Source organism: Lethenteron reissneri, chromosome 33, assembly GCF_015708825.2.
Source record: "Lethenteron reissneri isolate LAM-NWPU_2019-01 chromosome 33, ASM1570882v1, whole genome shotgun sequence".
NCBI lineage: Eukaryota > Metazoa > Chordata > Hyperoartia > Petromyzontiformes > Petromyzontidae > Lethenteron > Lethenteron reissneri.
The window spans coordinates 12018178-12041268 of NC_083811.1; the positions used below are offsets into that span (position 1 = coordinate 12018178).

Genomic DNA, 23091 nt, shown 5'->3' on the forward strand with positions numbered 1-23091 from the left:
GCCATTTTGGCATCTAGTTAACATGTTTGCAACAAAGCACAACTAATTCTATCAACCCTGGAAAGATGATGGGTTGAGTCAACCCTAAACCTGTGAGTCAACTGCTCGAATCTCAAAAGCATCAGGCCGTTATTTAGATATATTTGTATAAGCCGAATTGTGTTTATGACAATCAATAGTGGCTCGCTTTTCCTAATCGAATTGGGTCACGGAGGCAGCGGCTCCACCAAGACATCGTCGATGCCTTGTCCTCGGCTGTGGCTCCCGGATCGCCGGTCTCTCCTCGGCCAAGCGCACCACGTGGTCTTTCCAATGCGATCGCGGTCGGCCTCTGGGTCTTTTGCCTGGAGGACATCCTTTGAACGTCTCCATGGGGGGAGTCTTTCTTCCGGCATCCTTAACAGATGACCCATCCACCGTAGCTGGCTTCGCTCCACGCGCAATAGTGCCGACTGCACATTTAGTCTCTGGCGGATAGCCGTGCTTCTCACCCCATCGTGGAGAGCCCTGCCTCGCATTCCGCTGCAAAGCTGTTCATGACTATTATGTTGCCTGCACCTTTGAGCGTGTCCTTTCCACTAGGATCCATGTTTCGTGGCCGTAGGTCAGGATCGGGACGAGTATTGAACGATAGTCCGAGAGCTTTGCCTGAGGGCTCAGCTCCCATCTTGAGACCACCGACCGCTTCATCGTCCGCATCGCTGCGGTCGCCACTCCGATCCGTGGCTTCGAGAAATCCACCCCGAGGAACCGGGAGTCTTCGACCTCCTCCTCTACTGCTCCCCCATTAATCCAGAGGGGCTCTGCCACTCCGGTCCGCTCCACAGCCACGGTCGTGGAGGTGCTGATGCGCATGTCGACGGCCTCGCATTCCGCTGCAAAGCTGGTGATGACTATCTTGTGTAGTTTTTGCACGTATCAAATGCCATTTTTAAAATGCCATTTTTGGCAAGACATTTTTAAAATACGATATGCAATTGTAATTCGATGGCTGTTAAAAGTTCTATTTTATATGCGACATGCGAGTTTCCTGTGGAAATGTTGATTTGAATTGCTTTACTAGATTTCCATTGTAAATAGCTCTGGTTGTTTATTCTTTTATTATTTATTCGTTGTTTGTGAAATGTATTCTACGCAGCGTCTGTAAACCCTCCAACCTCATTCAACTTTCCTGATACCGTATCAGCTGCTTTGGCTGGGGTGCAATTGACAAAACCTTGCTTCTTAGCTCAACGGGCCTCACCCAAAGTCAACTAACAGAAGTTTATATGTCACATACGGAATTGTTTACGTGTGCATATATTACATGTGGATATTTTACACTGCCTGACATATTATTATATCTGACAATTAGACGCATTACAAATAGCACAACATGAAACTCAATCTGTCAACGCATACAAGCTATAAAACTGACATTTCTCAGTCAAATTAAGACACATTGATACGTGTAAAAAAACCAACTGCATTCATTGAAATAATTTATTTTGCCATTTATTTAATCGAATTACAGAACATTCTGAAATGTAAAACGATATAAATTCGTATATAAGCGAGCCAGAATGTATGTTAGCGGTTCATGCAATAACCAGCTGAGCCAGTTGGAAGGAAATGAATCATTCTATAACCCTGTAACACAACACACGTGAGTAGTCATATGTATGACGAGTTAGTGAGCAATTTCAATAATAAAACAAAAATAATCTAAGTGTCTCCGTGCTCCAGTGAGTGCTGTACTCATCCAGTGGCACGACAGACGTAGTCATGACATTTCCACATTGATAAGGCGGGGACCAGTCTACACGTAGGAGTCACTGTTGACATCACAGAATGTGACACATTGTATGCACTGACGGAGATGTCACTGATGTCACCACACCGATTATTTGCCTCCTTCCTTCTGCCAGATCCTGCCAGTGTTGCACAGCCGACAAGTAACCCTGAAAGTCTGCTCTTACAGGAGATCGCAACAAGGCTTTAGGTCTTCATCATCGTGCCACTCCAATTCCCGTGACACAAACATGTCTTCCACCATCCTCATAGCTGTCAACCCATACGGTTTACCCGGATTCTTGTGCAGGGAAATTGAGTTTTCAGTTCCACACGGCATACAGCCGTTTCAATACGGGCAACAAAATGTGTTATATATTTGTTTGTGTATCTCCCTTGTGATGGGACTTTGTAGGATGAACTTTGAGATTTCTAAGGGCACGGGGTGACCAACAAGGTCTGAATTGGTCTGCAATAAGGTAGGCACTGATAAGGGGTTGACAGGTATGCATAATCTTCTTGGTTCTTTCGGTAAAGTCACGTAGAAGGGAAGTAATACAATAATAAAAATAAAACATAATAAAATAATTCTCACGACGTTTCGGCCACAACGCAAGCAGCCGTCCTCAGGTGAAGAACATGTCTGTCGATAAGACAGTCTAAATGACACGCCTTAGGCTTGGAGTGTCTATGTAAGCTGTGAGGGAGGAGGAAGAGAGTCTTGACAAAAGAATTTGCATTTGAAGAGGAATTTAGCATATTTATGGGAAATGCAGGAATGCGAATAGTGCAAATTGTGAAATGCGTAAATCGAAAAGGTATGCATAATATACACGTATGTTCTCCTGCCTTGTTCTATCCTGAAATTCAAAGTAGCTACCCTTAGCCTGCCGTGAAATTTCAAACATCATCTGCATGTCGCTGAGAGGTCAGATGTAATTTTTCGAGTAGATGGTCTAAGGTTCAACACTCTGACCTGTAGAGTAGCACAAAACATTACTCCTCATTCAGACACCTGGCACTTCACAATAAAGCTTTACAATCATAAAATCTCACCCTGTTTAAACAAAACCTCTCTAGTTTTTGCTGACCTTGATGTATTTTTGTTTTAAATGTCATGAGATAAAGACATTTACATTCCCATCTCGAGCAGTGAGCAGTGCATCAACTGGAGCTGGGAAGGAGTGGTGGCCGATTCTATCATAGAACCACCGGTTAGGCCGCGTGCTTCAGTGGGCTGAGACGTGTCATGCACCTCCTTACATTCTCATCAGAGTGTCCAATGCACAGTAATCAAACCAAAAATGTCAGTTCCCAGACCTGGATTGTGACAATTGAAGTGAACCCCACCTCAAAATGTAATGTCTTTTTTTTGTTGTCATAAAATATTTGTTATTCTTTAATGTTACATTTTAATTACATTATTCATGAAGCTGTTGAAACCATCGACTGGCTACGCCTGAAAACCCAGCGCAGCGTAGACGCGTGTGGCTGGCACCCACGTTTTAAAACCCATGATCTCAGCGGTGCTGGCTCAAGTGCTCTCAAACGGGATCAGTCCCCCGTCCCCCCTTGATCCACCTGGGCACCTCTCTATTCTACTGAACCTCTGTGGGACGAGCCGTTTGGGGCGGATTCGCCTTCTCGAGCGTAGCCCCAAAACTCTGGAACACCATGCTTGCCTGCCACAGGACATCCGAAATGCGCCGGGTTTCTCTCAATTCCGTAGTCTGTGCAGGATGCATCTACTCAGATTTGCCTTCTCATCATATGTAAAATGTAAAAAAAACTTACGTTACTTATTATTTATTTAGTATTTTCAAATAACCTTTCTTATGCTATTCGTTTCGCACGGTTGCACTTTATTTTGCGCACGGTTGAATTTAACTTTTTTCATTCCCATTGCTCTGTGCCCCCCCCCCCCCCGTACCGTTCTCGTTCTGCACCGATGCCTACTTTATTGAGGGCGATATTGGCACGTAACATAAAGACTGATTGATGGCGAAGTCACTGCAGTGAACGCGTCCCCTCCAACCAACGATGCGCGTGAAGTGTGTGCGGGTTTGCGTTGGGGAGGCTACAGGGGCTTGCCGTGCTTGCGGCCTCCCCCCCAACCCCCGCTGAGTTGCACAGGGGCGTCACGGAACGAGATTCGCTGTTTCGGGCGAGACGCCGGGGCTGAACCGCCCGGGGCTGGGACCAGCGTGGGGCCTTGAGCCGGGACCCCGGGCCAAGCCTTGTCGCCTGCAGGGGGGGCAGGCACGTGGGGGGGGGGGGGGGGGGGAGACGTAGGCACGCACGGGGCAAGGGGTAAGTGTGTCGGTTGGGAACGTTGTGCACTTTGCAGAGGATTCGCTGGGCTGGGATAGGCATGGGAACCTGAGTGGATTTAATTGACAAGGTAAACTGATATAAATGTATATAGAGTTGAAGATAACATATATAAGCATGCCTTATATAACCCGGGCCAGGTGGTTTAGCAGTAGAGGGTATGATTCGCAATTCGAATCCTGGTTTGTAGGTTCACTCATAATCTGTCTGGGTTTGGAAAAATCGGTACAATTTTGTAAATAAATCACCAATGGCTGTCATAGGAAGAGACTCGGCCTTTGCCATAGAAATGTGGAATTTCTCCAACTGGCTCAGGGCTGTAAATGGGAGACCACTACGACCTCAATTCTCAAATGAGCAGCACATCACTTCCGACTTTGAATAGTTCTGGTAAAAGGAACACACACATCACTGAAGCAATCACTTCTGAGACAAGTGCACGTTGCGTATAAGCACACTTGGCCGTACTCTCATGGGGTGTGCTTATAACCAGCTAATAGTGTACGTTCTTCAGCGCTGTCATCACTGGGAAAATTAGACCGTGAACTCACTCCGCATGCGAATCAAGTTCAATCACAGGTGGCGACCCAGATTCCTGACCCAGGATCCCAGTGGTTCGACCCTTTTGTTCTCACACGGTCATCAGCAGCCAGTTTTAACATACCCCGCTCCACGTTGGTAACTAAACGCCACACGAATCAAACCTGAATATAAATAATTGGAAGCAAGACAATGCACGTGAAACGTTCAAGCCCTTTTCAAAATGCATTATCGCAGAGCTAAGAAATTGCGGGCTCAATTCCAAGGTGTGTTAGATTAAATAAAATCGGTCGAAAATACAAAAAAAAATAATGGGAAGAGAATGGTCGAGGCATGTGTTGTGACAAACGCAAACAAAACAGATCTCGCGTAAATATTTTGATGCCAGGAGATATTGAGCAAAGGGCTACATTGTGAAGTGTAGCCTCCAGCAGACTTAGCGAGCAAGAGGCCATACTGAGACCACATGGCAGGGGATGTAATAGCTTGTGCAAGCATTTAGAAGTTGTAAGAGCCAAGGATTGAGGAACGCAGGGCTCATCAGCTCTATGGACCAATACAGACAAACGGCAATAGCTTTACATGTGCCATAACTAAATCCGACCGAGTGGTACCGTGGTTAGAGTGCTCACCTCATGGATTTAATCCCATTCAGTCATCATCCCTGCTTTTGACTCTCCTGTGGTCAAAATAATGATAATAACTGAGTAAAATTTGGTATCCGTGCTATTCTTATAGCACAAGGCTATCACCAAGGTGCTGTTTGAAGACACAGCCTGCAGTTATTCACAGTAGGTGGCGATTATTGCTATGTGTAACCTGAATGAAATAATTTTCTGTGCAATTTTTCAGATTTTTAGCAAGTTGAACCGTGATGCTAGCACACTATGGGCTCCTTGTTTTGAATGGCGTCAGGGGGTCTTTAACGTTTACTGTGAAGCAGACGGCGCGGTGTTATGGTTAATACACACCCGAAGTAATAACCAGGGTGGCCTGCCAGATTCTAACCAACACTCGGCGAACGCACCACCGCTGGGCCACGCCACCACGGCGGAACTGGTCCTCTCCGTGGAAATGTGGAATATCCATCAAGGGCTCACGGTTGTCAACAAAGATGAGTGACAATCGATATTGTGTGGGATAAAACGTTACCAATGCTTTCATGAAAATACACGTGACAGGTGAAATATTTTTAAGATTTTTGGCACGTTGAAAAAGTGCTTCTAAAAATCCCCGCTTGCAAGCGCGCATTTTCTATGCACAGCAGCCAAACGTCGTCAGTTCTTCAGACCGAGTCCGGAGAGTTGACTGGCGATCGAAATTCCTGGCAAAAAAAAATCTGAAAGGCACAACCCTGTTCACAAATCCTCCTGCTTCGATGTCTCGAATATGGCGAAAGATGGAAACGCTACCCTTACCAAAAGGGACTCGGAAAATGTTTTACGATTATTATTTAAAGGTCTTATTTTATTTTCCTAGGAAAGTAAAGCCCGCGGCTGTGAGATGTGTCGTGACTACAGCACATTGCCAAGCTTAGGAGTGACTTGGAATATAGTGGAGAGAAAATAAAAGCAGGGGTTTGCGGTAACCACACATGGCCGCGGCTTTGTGAGGCACGTTTGCTCTGTGATGAGCGCGCTGCAACAAGATCCAAACATAATACACGCTCACAATCGCAGCGCAACAAACAAAACAGACGCCACATCTCATGACACGTGATGCCCTACGGTGTCGGTATTTATTAAGCTCGTACCTTTGCCTCACCATAACTGCGCACACCACGCCCGAGTCGTAGATGAGGTGAGATGGATTGGAATCCTTTGATAAAAAGTTGGTGTGTGGTCATCTCCGGGTGGTGCTGCGGTTAGAGCACTCGGCTCGCTATCGGAAGGTCGCGGTCGGGGGGGTCGACTCGGCACAGCATCCCTCCAGGGCCAATAAAATGAGTACCACATTGTCGGAAGTAAACAGTGGCTGTACTATGTGATGGAACGGCCACACCATAGGAATGCTGAATTTCCACCAATGGGTCAGAGCTGCCAATGGGGGATGAGAAAAGCTCAAAACATTCGTCAATAACGCTGCCCTTAAAGGAAAACTACAGACAGCAAAAAGCTCTGTTATCCGGCATCCATGGGGAATGGATAGTGCCAGTTAATCAATGTGAGAGTTATACTTATTGTTCACTGAATTTTCCAAGTACATAATACTTTTCAAGAAATAAAATAAGTCTATATTTTAACGATGATATCATAAATAATAAACTCTTAAACAGAGATACCAACCACTCAGTTGTAGAGAACCAGTGGGGCCCGTTTATAGTATAGTATGTAATGACTTCCGTAAGCACCACCACTCAGAATCACCATCTGAATCATAACCACCATTCAGAATCACCATCAAAATCAGACCCACCACTCAGAATCACCATCAGAATCAGAACCACCACTCAGAATCACCATCAGAATCAGACCCACCACTCAGAATTACCATCAGAATCAAAACCACCACTCAGAATCACCATCAGAATCAGACCCACCACTCAGAATCACCATCAGAATCAGACCCACCACTCAGAATCACCATCAAAATCAGAACCACCACTCAGAATCACCATCAGAATCAGAACCACCACTCAGAATCACCATCAGAATCAGACCCACCACTCAGAATCACCATCAAAATCCTGAAACTTCTGTAACCAACAGATCTATGTGGAGCGCATGGCAAGATGCCGGATGTCCGTCGGAATGTTTCCGGATACGTGAAGGAAGATTTCTACTGCCGCCTGTGACAGATGCCGGTTAATGAGAGCATTCCGGATGGTAAAGTGCCAGATAACAGAGCTTGTGCTGTATATATATAAATGCAACGAATTGGGAAATGGCCCTTCTTCATACCTGAGATAAGAAGGGCCATTGACAGAATGTCAACTATTTAATATTTCAGTATGTGTGTCCTTTAAAGGGCAGTGTTATGAATGAATATGTTGCGTTTGTATGATTATACGTGATTGCGCACCACTCCCAATGCAGCGGAGCAATTGTTTGGTTATGTTTCATGATGGAGATGAGCACTGCTCGACGACATTTGGATCAGAGACACCAGCATTGACAAGCCCTATTACATGCACACTTGCACATGAAGCACGCATGCTTTGTAGCTGCCATTAACAATACATCTCTGTAAAAAATATGTATTTCTCAGGTGCTTTCACGTGTACTTATAGTCTAGCGATGTGGAGGTCAGGTTGGTGGATCGTGAAAATATGCAATAAAAACTCACCTTCAGGGTAATGAGCCTGAAATATGCAGTAAAGTAAGTAGGTCCTTACATTGTCCGTGCATACATTTCGATTGTTATCTGGTCACATCCAAGATTTTCATCCAAGTTTAAAATATTGGGGATCTAATGATCCATCGATGAAGATTGATTCCTATGCCTATGGTACACGCGTCAAATGACGTACGAGCATCGTCATTAATATTCATTGATGCGCATTCTTAAAAAATAGTTTTCTGCCTTAGATTAATAATTGGATTGGACAAGAAAGTGCAAACAAGACAGTACGTGCGTGAAATACATTACACATTAGAAAGACAACACAAATGAGAACAACACTGACGGGACAATACATTCGATTAGCACGGTTGGCTACGTACGGTGCAAAAGAAGTCCAGCAGACATACAGGGACAATATCAATGGAACAAATGAGATGGACAGTATGTCAAATATTAAGCGACACAGCATAGGCAGAGTAACTGACATCAACCAGTTGAGATCGGACAGACAGTATTATACCTGTCAGTACCTACCTTATATTCTTGGTTCTTTCGGTAAAGTCACGTAAATAGAAAACAAAAAAAATTGAAAAAGAAAATAAGAATTATAAAATAAAATAAATATAAATAAATTAAAATAGCAAAATTACAAAAATAACCCCACGACGTTTCGATCGCAACACAAGCAGTCTTCTCTCCGCCTGATGAAGACCTTTTACAAGGAATCATGTCTGCATTAACCGCAATACTTGTGGTAAAAATGCAAACATTGCATTGTTTTCAGATAAAAGTAGAAAAACCTATTCTAATATTTTGGTACTGGCAAAGGAGGCCCCATGATGATGAAGATCGCTTGTGTTGCGATCGAAACGTCGTGGGGTTTTTTGTGCTATTTTTATTTTTAAAAAAAAACGTTACTTTTAGTTATAATTTTTTTAGATGTTTTGTTTTCTATCTACATGACTTTACCGAAAGAACCAAGAGTATAAATTCCTGCAGTCACGAAAGTTTTAAGTCAAAATAGTGCCTACCCTATTACAAGCCAATTCAGATCTTATTGGTCACCCAGTGCCCTTATAAATCTCAACGTTCATCCTACAAAGTCCCACCACAAGGGAGAGACGCAAACAAATAGACAACACAAATGTTGCCCGTATTGAAACGGCTGTACGCCGTATGGACCTGAAAACTCAATTTCCCTGCACAAGAATACGGGGTAAACCGCATGGGTTGACAGGTACAAGGCCAGCCGTGGTTATGTCCGAAGCAGTGTGCTTGTTTCAGAAGTTGTCCTTTGTTTCCCCCACCAGTGTCATGGAAGCATGTGTTGCTTATATGAAATTTGTGCTAAGGTGTGCTTATATACAGCTTCTGCTGTGCTAGAAATGAGGCAGATAGGTACGCACAAGATGGTACTAAACAAGGGATTGGGAATTGGCGACAAAAACATGTCAAATGGTGAATCCCGAATCATTAGTTCGTCGAGATTTGAGGTTATTGAGGTGTAGTTTATTTCAGGTTTAATTTTGGCACATATAAAACCGATTGGGCAATACATGTTCTCATTAAACTGTGGCAGGAAGGGAAGGGGAAGTAGCGTTACAAAGCCGAGAGCAAAACAAATACCCAGTAAGGAGCCGGTGAAGCATCCCAAGGCAGGTCAATGTTGAGGCTTTCTTGGGTAAATAAAGAACTGCACAAATGTAGAAGGTTTTATTTCCACACAATTTGGCAGAGCGGTGAGAAATGTTAAAAGCTAAATAAGGATCCCAATGAATGGAATGTGCATTTGCTTGTTTAGTCAAGTATAAAAAAAATCATTCAATTAGTGAAGTTGTGTCTGGGTCAGAGTTTTTTTTTTACTTTTCAGCTGCCTTGCAATGCTGGTATGTCAGTGCCTATGCCAGAATCTTATCACGCTCTCCGGACCGTTACTCTATTTATTTTTAAACAAGAACATTTGTATGTTAAGCTTGGCTTCCAGCAAAATGTGAATGAAACGTGGGGACAACAACAATAATATAACTCTAAGTGTGAAACATTTTTACAGAATGAGGTGGAATTCTTTTCGGTACGAAAAAACAGAGCAATGTTGAGATTTTAAGGAAGTCAAATGTTTTGTTAGACACAATTGAATTTAAAGTAGACGCTTTACTTACAATATTTACACGGGATACATACGTTTATTGAAATGGAGCAGTGTTGATGTATTTTACAGAGTATAGACTTAGTGGGGGTGATTATGATGATGTTGTGGAAAGATGAGGGGTACTAAGTATAGATTCTAGTCACTGTATAGGAGTGCAAAGTTAATCATTTTAAACATGTGTACACACTTACACAAGCGTATATGGTTATTTGTGTATAAATAAGTCTATAGATGTGTGTGAATGTGTCTATATATATATGTGGGGAGCAGTAGTGGTGGGGTTAGCGTGCTGCCCTACGAACGCAGCATCCCGAGTTCGATTCTCGCTCACGGGCTACACCAGTGGCAATGATCTGATCTGGAAAGGCTGTATGGGGAGATCTTTGTCTACATGAGTGGTGGTGCAGTGGTTATTGCATCGTGCTATAATCTGCTGTGACCTCGCTTTGATTCCTAGCCTCAAATCACAGCCAGTGGTAAATGGTATCTAAACCTGGCCTGTGGCTTCATTAAGTCGACTCAGCCTTGGATAAAGTGTAGCTGATGCAAAGGGATGGTCAATGACATCGTTGCGGAGACAAAGATTTGCTGGGTGTGGTTCTGGCCACATCACGCCTTCATATACAATGCTGGTCTTCATAAGTGCTCAATAACAAAACATGTACAATCAATAGGTGTGGATACAATGGGGATGCTAGTCATATGTAACATACACGATATCTGTACACACTTTGCAAAGTGACACATTTAGCATTTGTTAATTTTCCAAAAGATACTTTTGACAGTATAGGTATATATGTTTTACAATTGACTGTTCAATTAATTACATTTGTAGACAATGTACATACACATAAACTGTATTTGAAGCTTTCGTGACTGCAGGAATTACTCGGTAAAGTCAGGTAGAAGGAAAATAAATTAAATATTAGAATACGACGTTTCGATTGCAACACAAGCAATCGTCATCAGGTAGAACTACATTTGAGAGAGAGACAAAAAACAGACATACAGAGAGAGACACACAACATAGACACACAGAGGTACATACACATGTTTGCAAATGTATGTATGTTTTAGAAACAGATACATTATATCTGTATCATAATGTAGTACCGCTTCATTGTAAGACAACTGTGGTCATCCTATGGTGAGACGAGTCACCACCAAGGGAATATGGAGTCGACAACTCAGCGCCAACAACATATTATACACACAACAAAAAAGACCCCCCCTATCGCCTTAACAGACTGTTGGGAAAAGTGCCTGAGCACCTTATACACACACAAACAAGTAATTTAAAGCACGCACAGATTTCACTCAATTCCGTATTTTCCGAATTAAACCTATCGTTCATGATATAAATAACAATTACAAAACGTTACACCCCCCCCCCACCACCACCCTATCATGGAGCATAAACCAAAACGTTCCTGCCGAACACAGCACCCCAACACCACGAGAGCTCACGGCCTCCGCTGGAGTAGCTACGAGGCGTCCTCCGTGTGACCCTCGAGGATATAATTGATAGCACATTGTGGGGGGGGGGGGGGGCTCGGGCTGAACTTGAAGGAAGTTGACGAAATCAACCAGGTCAGCCGGTTCAAAGGTGTAAAAATTCGTGACCTAAGGGAGCCATTTCGGAGGATAAATACGCAAAGCCCTGGCCTGAGCGTCTTGCTGTTCAGTAGTGATTTTGTTTTTGGGGAGGGTGGAAAAAAAACCTGGGGGGTGGGCATGCGATGTGCGTCAAGTGAACAAGGCTCATCACGCTCTCGCCGAGAGCTGCTGATGGGTGGCCTACGTTAGTCCAGCAGCTGGGTGGTGGTGCTGCTGCGGTAAGCGAGCTTGACTCGAGTTTAAATCCTGGGTTTATTCGGCCTATCGTCCCTGAAGAGTGGATACAAGTTATACCGTTTCGTTGGAAGTCAACAGTCGTCATGCTGTAAACAGACTTGCCTCAGCATGTGTGTGTCTGTGCATTAATGCAACATTGTTGGCGAATATCTGAACATCATGAATATCTTTTTATTATTATTTATTTGTATTATTTATTTTTTACTTACGTGACTTTACCGAAAAAACCTAGGAGTATGAATCCTTGCAGTCACGAAAGCTTCAAATCTAAAATGAATATCTGAACATCACTTGCCATTAACAACACCCATTGTAAGTTGTATTTAAACTGGTTTGGACCACCCCGAGGTCAACTTAGCCTTACATGAGTAACTGGTGCAGTGTGTAAGCACCAGCATTGGGGAGACAAAGGCGGCCAGGCATGGTGCTAGCCTCTCACACCCCTTTGTGCCGTACCGACTTCAATAGCACTTGTCCCAACAGTCTGTTAATGCTATATGGGGGATCTTTGTCTTGTATGGCACACACACACACACAGACTTCGGCGTCCCAGTGATGGTCACACTGAACCACAATCTTGTTCACTTAATTTAGTTCGTAGCCATGCACAACTTTGGCAGGTCACAAGTGATACCTTTCCTGGACCTCCCCTAGGTCAATGTGGCATTAAAATGAGTATCTGGTGTCATGTGTAAGCATGGGCACTGGGTTGAGGAGACACAGAAGGGTCAGGTCAGGTGCTGAGAGATTATACATGCAAGCAAAGAAAGATTCAATGGTGAGAAACGATTCTTCCGCTCACGACATTTGCATCCAATTGCGAGAATCGATTATTTGAAAGGCATGCAAATTATACGCCAGCAGTATGCGAATGGCCACCTTTAGCCTGATGTATCAAAACTAAACTTATTAAAAGAGACAAATCGGGATGGTAACAAGTAAACCCGTAAAAACAAAGTTTTTCACTATAAATCCTTTATATGCGTGGCGGCTAGAGTCCTCACGTCCTCTGGCTTGAGATGGCTGCCACCTATGGGTCAGATGATTGTCTGCCACCATTAAGCAATTGGTAATTAAATATTTAATTTGTTTTCCCTAAACAGTGTAAAATTTTGGAATTTTTTTTCACGAAAATTAATTGTCACACACAACGAGTCTGTGTGGAAAATGTCAGCTCGATTGGATCACGGGAAGTGGGTTAAAAAACGACCGAAAGATTTGCACGGTCGTAAGCAAGCAAGCAAGCACGCAAGCAAGCAAGCAAGCACGCAAGCGAACTTAATATAAAGGATTTAAAAATGAGACGGCAATCATGATCTCAAAACAGGAGGTTTCATGGAATTGGCGTTGGAGGGGGGGCGGGTGGGTGAATGACTCCGTGCCGACTGGCAACGCCAGCCACTCGTGCGCCGTGCCACCATTAATCGGCGCTCACATTAACAAACAAATCCCGCTTCTTAGTTGCTATTCTTGCTCGAGGCAGGGGTATCAGATACCGTACTGAGTTCGTGTGTGCAGCAGAATTACGCAGTCAATATCTACCGCTCCTCGCAAATTGTAATTTAAGCCGCCAATCATTCAATTAAAGTGAAACACTTGCGAATCAACAGTACAACCACCCTGATCATGGCAATTAATACTTGAGGCATGTGAGGCATAAACTAACCTAATGCCTTCATGTTTGACTCGCTTAAAGTATCAAGTATGTCACCTTGGCATTGTTGTGATGTAGTATACACATTATGGGTATATTGCAGTTGATTTCAGGGAAAACAAGTACATTTGATTTTTTTTTTGGTTGAATGTTTTGAATTGATAATTTTATTTGGAATTCCTGCAACAACATTTACAGACAAAACCATAGCCAGCGTACACAATATATGCAGGCAACCGGGAAAAATATTTGAAACTATCGGAGCCCCTTGCTGTAATCGAGGTAAAAAAGGAAAAAGACAAGCAAGAGAAAGTATAGTTATTTGTCTTACTTGAGAAAACAGCTGGTTTGTATGGGGAATGCAAAGAATCAACTTTCACACGTGAAGAAATTATTTAGGTAAAGTCAGGTAGATAGGTTTAAAGAAAGTAACAAGACATCGTGAAAAAAACTACGACGTTTCGATCGCAAAACAAGCGTTCGTCATCAGGAAAAAAAAGAAAAAGAGGAAAATATTAGGGGGCATTGGTTTCTGAATGTGGTCTGGGCCTGCGCGAGTTGGACTCAGCTGTGAAATAAGTACTCGGTCGGTGTGCGATGACCATCACCCCACGGTGGGGATAAAAATGCAGCTGGCTGTGCCTGCTATCTTTGCCACAGGACCATGTTATGTACTGTGCCCAACCTTAATAGGTGCTAACCGCTACACTACCGCTCCCCACAGCACACGCACACACTCACCCACTCACCCACACACCCACACAGCCACTCACACGCTCTCTAACAGTGGTGACTACACCTACGTGTGGTGTCGGCCGAGAGGTTGCGTCGCGTGGAGAAGCTGCTTTGGCGGAAGCCCCGCGTCCGGCCGGCGCGGGACTGCGAGTGGCTGTGAGCAGAGAGGGCCCCGTACGCTTTGCTGGTGCTGCCGCTGCCCGTCACCGACAGGAGCTCCATGTCCCTGTCTTCACGGCCAATGGGGCTGGCCTGTGCCACAGGTGGACACACAGAGAGACACACAGAGAGACACAGAGCCAACACAGTGAATCTTACCCACAATATGTCAAGCGCAGTCCAACAAGCTTGAGACCATATTCTTGGTTCTTTCGGTAAAGTCACATAAAAGGGAAATAATAAAATAATAAAAATAACACATTATAAAATAAAAGACGTTGTCTTTCCGACAGCTCTGTTTCTTCACCTGAGGATGGCTGCTTGCGTTGTGGCCGAAACGTCGTGAAAATTTTATTTTATTATGTTTCATTTATATTATTTTATTATTTCCCTTCTACGTGACTTTACCGAAAGATCCAAGAATATGAATCCCTGCAGTCACGAAAGCTTTAAATCTAAATTTAAGCTTGAGGCTGAGAAGTCAACGCGTACAATGCTGCTGATGCCGGCATGCCTCGTCACTACTTCCTTATACTGGATCCCGGAATTGCTGAAGAGTTCATGCCTGGCTCCCAAGGTCCGCTGTATGTGTGTATGTCGAACTTCTTTCGCACCGTACATAGCCAACCATGCTAAAAGAAGGTGCAGGGGAAGGACAACAAACTAAACACAAATAGCAGTTCTAAAGAAATGAGTTTTAAATCTAGATTTAAAACTCTAAACCAACCATGCCTTCCCCTCGCTTGCCTACCTCTAGATGCCACAGTCTCGGTAGTCTGCCCTCTTCCATTTGGCACATACTCATCATTGTAGCTTCCTCTTCTGGAACACAACTACCATGCTTCCTTGCCACGTTCTATTGCAAACTTTGGCGTTGTTTACTCTAAATGATCTGAGTTTCCCAACAACAGCCGTTGCTTTATTACTGCAAAATAGTCAGATGATCTGAGGTTTGGCTACACACCTTCTTGCTTTACAACTATGTTATTATTTGTACTGCCACTTGACTTGGAAGTTGCATCTCAATGGTGATATTGGCATCCAAGTGCAGTTGTGGCTCGGTATTCTGACGTGGGCGAGGAAAAGTGTTTACGTAACAGCACCAGACCATCTCCATGATGCTGAGAACAAGCGTGGGGGAGTCAAGTATTACAAGTGCTGTAATGCATTACCGACAGCACGTGCTGGTAAACATGTGTGATCAGATGGAAGCAACTTAACGGGTATCTGGCATTTACACGATTACTTTATATTTACATGTTTAAAATAAATCCAAACATTTTTACATTTTTGAAATAAATCCCAAGGGGGGGGGGGGGGGTGAAGTTATCACATTAGCAGCTTGCGCCAATGTGAAGGGAGCAGCAGCAGCCAATACAAATTACAGGACAACACCGACAATCATAGCACATGTACAGCACATTGGGTCAATCCACTGCTGGATGACGTCCTCCCCATGCCTTGCAGTCAGTGAGGGTCATTTTGCCACATTTTACCATGCCGGTCCATCCCTGGTTGGTGAAGGAAGACAACTTTGAAGTTGGAGCATATTAAAGCACAACAATGGATATTGCTGTAATTTCCTCTACTGCCCACAATGCCGACTGCACGTCTTTTGCCCATGGAGGTGACCAATCCTAGTGCTACCCAGTCACAACCCTGCTAAGTTTCCAAGGTCTGATGCATTCCAGGTGATTTGGTTCAAGGCGAGATAGTTTAGTTTTCATAATTTGTAGCAACCGTAAATCGATCAGTTCAGATTGTTAGTTTGAGAGTACCAAACACGGGATTACACAATAACTCAAGTAGTCAGGGAGAGACTCGTGTTCAAAAACGTCACGCTCGCACCAACCTTCCACGGATGCGTTTTGCACGCCGAGTATCCAAAGTGCTTGCCACAAATAAACCACAATACCTTGCTGATCTCGTCAAGGAGCATAAACCATCACACAAAATCTGTTAATCCTCGCAGCGGCTTTTGGGTAACCATCGAACAAAGATGGTCACTGCATCGCACTGCTTTCATATGCGCTGCTGCACCATCTGGAACGCTCTGCCTTCGAATATTAGGAAGCCGTTGGAGATATGCACTTTTAAATCTAAATTGAAAACCAATTTCTCTAGAACTGCTTTTTATGTTTAGTTTGTTGTCCTTCCCCAACACTTGCGATTAGCATGGTCGGCTACGTATGGTGTGAAAGAAGTTCAACATACACACACGGCTGGCCAGCTCGTGCAAGCTCCATTCTATTTAGTGCAGGGCTGCACGACAAATTGAAACGGACAACCAATTAACATTGAAAGGAATAAGGAGAATTGTTTGACAGGGGTATAATCCGCTTGCCGCAAAAACAAACACGACTGCCCGCAACTCTGTTTATGATGCCTGCGCCGCTGTTTATTTTTTCGACCGCCCCTTATTGATGACAAAAAGCCCTAAAGTGGCGTCTTTAGCCTTTGTTTTGTCCGCGAGAGTGCAAGGAGAGGGGGAGCCTGCGGAGGTGGGAAGGCGACGGGATTGGGACGGGGGAATTAGCCACCGCTCAAGGGGCGGGTGGCGCTTCACCGCCGACTCCGCTTACCACCAGCTGCACACGACCGCCGCTCAGAACGTCCGGGTCCATGTCGGGCAAAAAACGCGATTCCCTGTGAAACAACACGAAGCAGCGGAGTTGAGTTGAGCATAAAACTGTACCCGAATGCACTGCCCGGGTTAAGGTAAAACCACAAGGCAACTGGAAAAACGTGCAAATCGATAACGTTGTGTATGATGATAGAAGAACAATTACGTTCAAAAATGCTCCCCAAACGGTACAATTGTGCCATTGAAGTCATGCCATGGGACAAATACATCTCAACGCAAGCAGTGCAACTTCACACTCTGCCAGACAGTTGTCATTAATTGCTCTTATGAACACTGAATGAAACGGATTTTTTGTATATACAGCCGAGGCAGAGACCATCAACTCACGAGATTGAGAACCAAAATTCAGCATGAGCAGTGTGAGTTCAGTGCTCGAACATGGTACTCGTCTAATGAGCCAACTCAGCCACCTCTGGAATAGATCACAATGAAGCACACAGTCCAACATCCTCCTTCTGCTCATCATCATTATCATCTCTGTAGGCCATGATAACTATGGTCTGTGCCAAATCACGCAGAATATGTTCCTTACTGATCAGAACTCAGAAGTTATGCAGGCCTTAGGCTGGTTAGTTCTTGGATGGGACACTGCCAGGAATACCAGGTATTATAGGCTTGCTCGACGAGGTGGCTTAGAGATGGCAGTATATCTATGGATTCTTGAATCAATCTGTGTTCCACATTAAATACCCTGGTTATGACCCACATGCCAGACACTCATTAATGTAATTATCCCAACCTCATCTCAATTCGGGACGTTCCTTAGAAAAAAAAGTGTTGAGACTCAGTAAGTTTTCTTGGACAAATAAAGGGCATTATGTATTAAGTAATTGGAGTTGGTGAATCGTGCAGAGATGGACGCAGTGCAATCACCCAAACATTATGAAACCTCATCTTGATCGGTTCACATTCTGATGTGTGCATGCTCGGTTGGATCACCCGATCCAATGTTTGTTTATTTTAATGAAAAAATTGAATCAGATCTGATACTCAACAAAATTGAACACATACCACTAACAATCAATTGTAGAAACGTACATAAATATGTTCTAGACGTGGTTATTTGTTGACACAGTTAACTTTGGTTTTTCCAACGCTTTGGAGATGAAAGAAATTTTAAAAACACCTAATGGGAATGCACGACTCGCAGGAAACAATTTCCTCTCCAACACATCCAATATCCCACAAACGTTACGGGGGGATCGGAGAGAATGTTTGAAGGTGTTACCCGTGCTCCGCTGAAACCCGCTTGTTTGAGAGGATTGGCAGCATCCGGGGGGGGGGGGGGCGCAAACGTTTGGGGCTCAAAACAACGCTGCTGCGACGAAGGCTTTGCGCACCCTTTTGCGGAGTGTGCGTTGGTCATCCCACGGTCGCCTGCCTGTGTGTGCAGCCACTTGTACACGTGATCAATCTTCTGCTCGTTCACATCGACCACCGGCGAGCCTCGTCCCGGCAAACGATCCTCTTGGGCTGAAACGAGGGCACGCACGGCAGTTAGGAACGGACAGTTACAGGCAACGGATAATTATCGCAGCTCCCATTAGCGTGGTAGGCTACGTACGTGCAAAATAAGTTCAACATACATACATGTGCAGTATAAGTGGAAGTTATGCCTTTTTTAAGTGTAAACATTTTCTCTGAGTCTCAACATTCTATCGTATTAGTGTCATGCACGAGATGTTTGTAAAAAAAAATGTGTAATGTTTATTCATAGGAGGAAACAGAGTGCCTGGAAATCGATGCACAGATAGTTTAAAATCTACTCTATATCACTCCTCCTACATATATCTCATAGCCCCTTACGTGGGTATCACACAGTGGCATACCCCTGCCACCAATATGCTGGAAAACTATTTAAACCCATCCAGGTGGACCCGGCAGTTAGAACACTATATGCAAATCTTGGTCAGGAACGTACTCAGCCTATCATCCCTCGTACGTCAATAAAATAAGTACCAATTTGTAGGTAAATAGTTGTCCGAGCGACCACTGCCATAGAAACGTGGAATCTGTATCACTGGCTCATGTGAGCATCCTCCCATGCTCATTTGAACAGGAATACAGTTAGACTTTTGACTTATTTTTCCTGCATCATCATCATCTCGCACCTGCCAACCAACAGTGGTTGTGCAATGAGAATGATGATGAGGACATTGCTTGCATGTGCATGTACAGCCCGTTGATAAACCCCAATGCCGGATAGAGGGCTCTCCCCGCCTGTGCGGGTTGTAGGGGTTATTTGACCATACTTAACCATAAATTTCGATTTAAAGCTTTCGTGACTGCGGGGATTCATCTTCTTGGTTCTTTCGGTAAAGTCACGTAGAAGGGAAATAATAAAATAAAAAAATAAAAATAATAAAATAATTCTCACGACGTTTCGGCCACAACGCAAGCAGCCGTCATCAGGTGAAGAATGAAACAACACTCCTACGCATTTCCCATAAATATGCTAAATTCCTCTTGATGTGCAAATTATTTTGTCAAGGCGCTCTTCTTCCCCCTCCAACCCATCTTAAATATACGCTCCAAGCTTGGTGGTGTTTCATTCTTCATCTGAGGACGGCTGCTTGCGTTGTGGCCGAAACGTCATACTTAACCACGCTTGTAAGTGCAGGTCGGTGAAGGCGGTGACACTGCAGGTGAAAACGATTTGAATGAAGTATGCATTGCTTCCCATTGGATCACAATCAAATCACTCTTCATCAGGTGTCAGCTGCGGCTTAAGGACGTGAACATAAACATGAAGTCAGCTTGACCGCATTGTGGTGCTAACCAAAACTGCCAAAACAAATCATCGCATTGTTGTGGAAATGGTAGCTGTCCACTAACCCACACAGGTCTGTGCCTTGTTGTCTCAAAGTAGATTATCATTATTGCCAAGTGATGAGATGACATGCAGTGGTATGAGATGTATTGAAGCATCATTTTTGGACTGACATAACCAGCTATGCTGTGCTGTCATGTAATAAACAGCTACCAAGTAGAAATTCGTAGTGATTTATGGTGCAAAAGAGTGGTGTTGATTTGACTTAGAGGAGAGGTGGTGACAACCTGAAGAATTTTATGTGGAAAAAAACATGTTTTGTTTTGCAGCCACAAATTCACACGTGTATTTGCACCTTGGGTGTTGACAATTCACCCGTGCTTGTCAATTCAATTAACTTTGTTTTCCTTTATTTGACTATTGTGATTCATTATATGTGTTTCAGTTGAGACTTCTGAAAGGACATCGGTAAGATGTAAAATTCAGCTGTAGATAAAGTCTACCATTTCAGCACACAATGTTCTATGAAATTTATTTATATTTTTTTACAATTCTACTCCCAGTGCACTGTTATGTTATGTCATGAGACAAAGCAGCTATTGGGCAATCTCACGGAGCAGTGTGAGTCCTTGTGTCTGAGAAGAGCTGTGAAAGAGATTCTGACAGAACTTCCTTTGAAAAACCCTGACCATTTTGATTTTCATACAAATCGGGGGCACACTTTGAGATTGGTGGTTGTTGCATGACAATGAAACAAACCAACGTGAGCATTCTTAGAACACGAATTCAGCCACATCGTCACCGTCATCATCACGGTGACAATGTGGCTGAATTTCGATTTAAAGCTTTCGTGACTGCAGGGATTCATCTTCTTGGTTCTTTCGGTAAAGTCACGTAGAAGGGAAGTAATAAAATAATAAAAATAAAACATAATAAAATAATTCTCACGACGTTCCGGCCACAACGCCAAAACGTCGTGAGGACGGCTGCTTGCGTTGTGGCTGAAACGTCGTGAGAATTATTTTATTATGTTTATTTTTATTATTTTATTATTTCCCTTCTACGTGACTTTACCGAAAGAACCAAGAAAATGTGGCTGAAGACGCTGCTAAATAAAGGGCTTCCCACGCCGCTGCCACTACCATACTCACTATCCTAAGATAATAATCCACCTAGCAGCCGCACTCAAACTGATTTCATAACTCCTTCTGCTAGGTAGACATCCTCTCAGACACATTTGATTGATTGGTTGAGGTTCCTTGGCTTACATTTTTCAAGTGAAACACTCAATGTGAATACAATATTTTGGTATGTATTAATGGGTTAGTGGAGCATTAACTTACTATATTTAAGAACCCAGTTTGAAACACGTATTAATGTCGGTGCTCTGACCCTGAGCCATCCATAGAATGGCCAACTCTTATGAATGATATTCTTAGGTTTTTTCGGTAAAGTCGCGTAGGTAAAAAAATTTAAATTAATAAAAGTAAAATAAATATTTTATTTTTATTTTACTTTTATTAATTTTAATTTTAATAAAAGTAGAATAAAAGTAAAATAAATATTTTATTTTTATTTTACTTTTATTAATTTAAATTTTTTACCTACGTGACTATGAATCCTTGCAGTCACGAAAGCTTCAAATCTTATGAATGATGTCACGTGGTATTTAAACCATAATGTATTTCCATGACTTAGCTATACACAGTCATATCTCAGGCATTCACTTTCTTTCCTACTCAATGAACAATTGCACGATTCTCATTAATTTCTGCCCATGCATCTTAAACTTCACACAAATACACAATTGCTACAAGAAATCGGCGAAGCTTATGCACATTATTATTTTTACGCCAATAATTGTGAAATCCAGTTTGTGAAGTCACCAGTAATTGCAAGACAGAATCAGTAACGTATCAAATTGATATGAACGATCATGCGACTTAATTCACATGAGTAGACGACTGGTGTGCCTGTTTGACAGATATAGGCATTTTGCCTGAAGTGAAAACATGGAAATCAATCCGCGGAAGAAAATGTATGAATATGATCATCCTTGCAAGCTACATAAGAAACCTACATACGCTAAATAGACAAACACAGATATTATGGACAAATAATGAGCCTAAACTGATTCCATGAAAGAAATTAACTTTACCAGCAATTATGATGTATTCATAGATGAAGCCTATGCTGCATTTTAAAATTAATTCAAAGTTGCTTGGAAGTGGCTCATACATGTTTCTTGTGCTTGTATATACAGAATTGCATGCACAATTTGTCAACTGAAAGCGTTCTTTTTTTTGTAGTAATACAATAAGTAAAAACTCCCGAACAAGGCAGATCTTGGAAAGTATTTCAATAAAAACGCGTATATATGTGAAACTTATATAATGAATATCCACTGACAAATGCAATTCCATTTGACTGCTGTCAGAATGCTAAAAGACAATGACGTGTTCTCGCAGACCTTATACCTTGAGGGCTACAAATGCATTATAATGCACGCGGTTAAATGATTACAACAAATGCATTTCAATTCCACGTCAAAACATTTAGCCTGACCAGGTGTCACTGTGGTCAGAATGCCTGACTCACAATCAAAAGCTTGTGAGTCAAGTTCCTTTTGGAGGCCTATAATCCCTTTCATGATCAATAAAATAAGCACTACTTTGTGGGAAGTCAATTGTGGTTATATAATAAACAGACTGAGCTCTGCCGTGGGAATGTGAAATTTCCACCTCTGACTCAAGGCCACCAATGGAGCTGAGCACCGCTCTGCGCTGGCGATTTCTGCAGGGAGAGCACCCTGACTCGACGTTGACTCCATTAACTACTCCGTTCCCATCAAGGCGATCTGGCTACACGCGGCGACGAGAGATCTTGCTCATGGTGCACCTCGAGTGGAAGCTTCAAATAACTAAAGCCTATTTGTGAAAATAATCCGGCGACATTCAATGTAAGCGTCACGCCAATTGCTTCTTGTAATGCGGATAGCACGGCGGCAGAGCCAACGGCCAGCCTGCAAAAGAAACAAACACGAGCGTGCCCATCCTTATTCGGCCAGAGTCGAGTGTCGCTCAGACATCCAACAACAAAACCTCTGCTGCTATAACCCGAGTCAGAAATATTTCCTCAGATCTGAGAAGCGCAGGCACATGAAAAGGCCAAGAAGCATAATATCAGGAAGCGAGTTTCCAAAA

At 43.3% G+C, this 23091-nt stretch overlaps 1 protein-coding gene across 3 annotated transcripts in view; it reads right to left on the minus strand.

The window, feature by feature from the left end:
- Positions 1 to 1498: 1498 nt before the first annotated feature.
- The window catches only part of LRRIQ1 (leucine rich repeats and IQ motif containing 1), a 117852-nt gene continuing 96259 nt past the window's right edge, over positions 1499 to 23091 (minus strand). For all 3 annotated transcript variants that reach the window (XM_061564630.1, XM_061564629.1, XM_061564628.1), the window contains 4 exons: positions 18459 to 18591; positions 17057 to 17120; positions 14384 to 14567; positions 1499 to 4014 (listed from right to left, as the gene is read on the minus strand). In XM_061564630.1, coding sequence (XP_061420614.1) covers positions 3848 to 4014; positions 14384 to 14567; positions 17057 to 17120; positions 18459 to 18591 — 548 coding nt within the window. In that variant the 3' untranslated portion in view covers positions 1499 to 3847. The remainder of the gene's footprint in view (positions 4015 to 14383; positions 14568 to 17056; positions 17121 to 18458; positions 18592 to 23091) is intronic.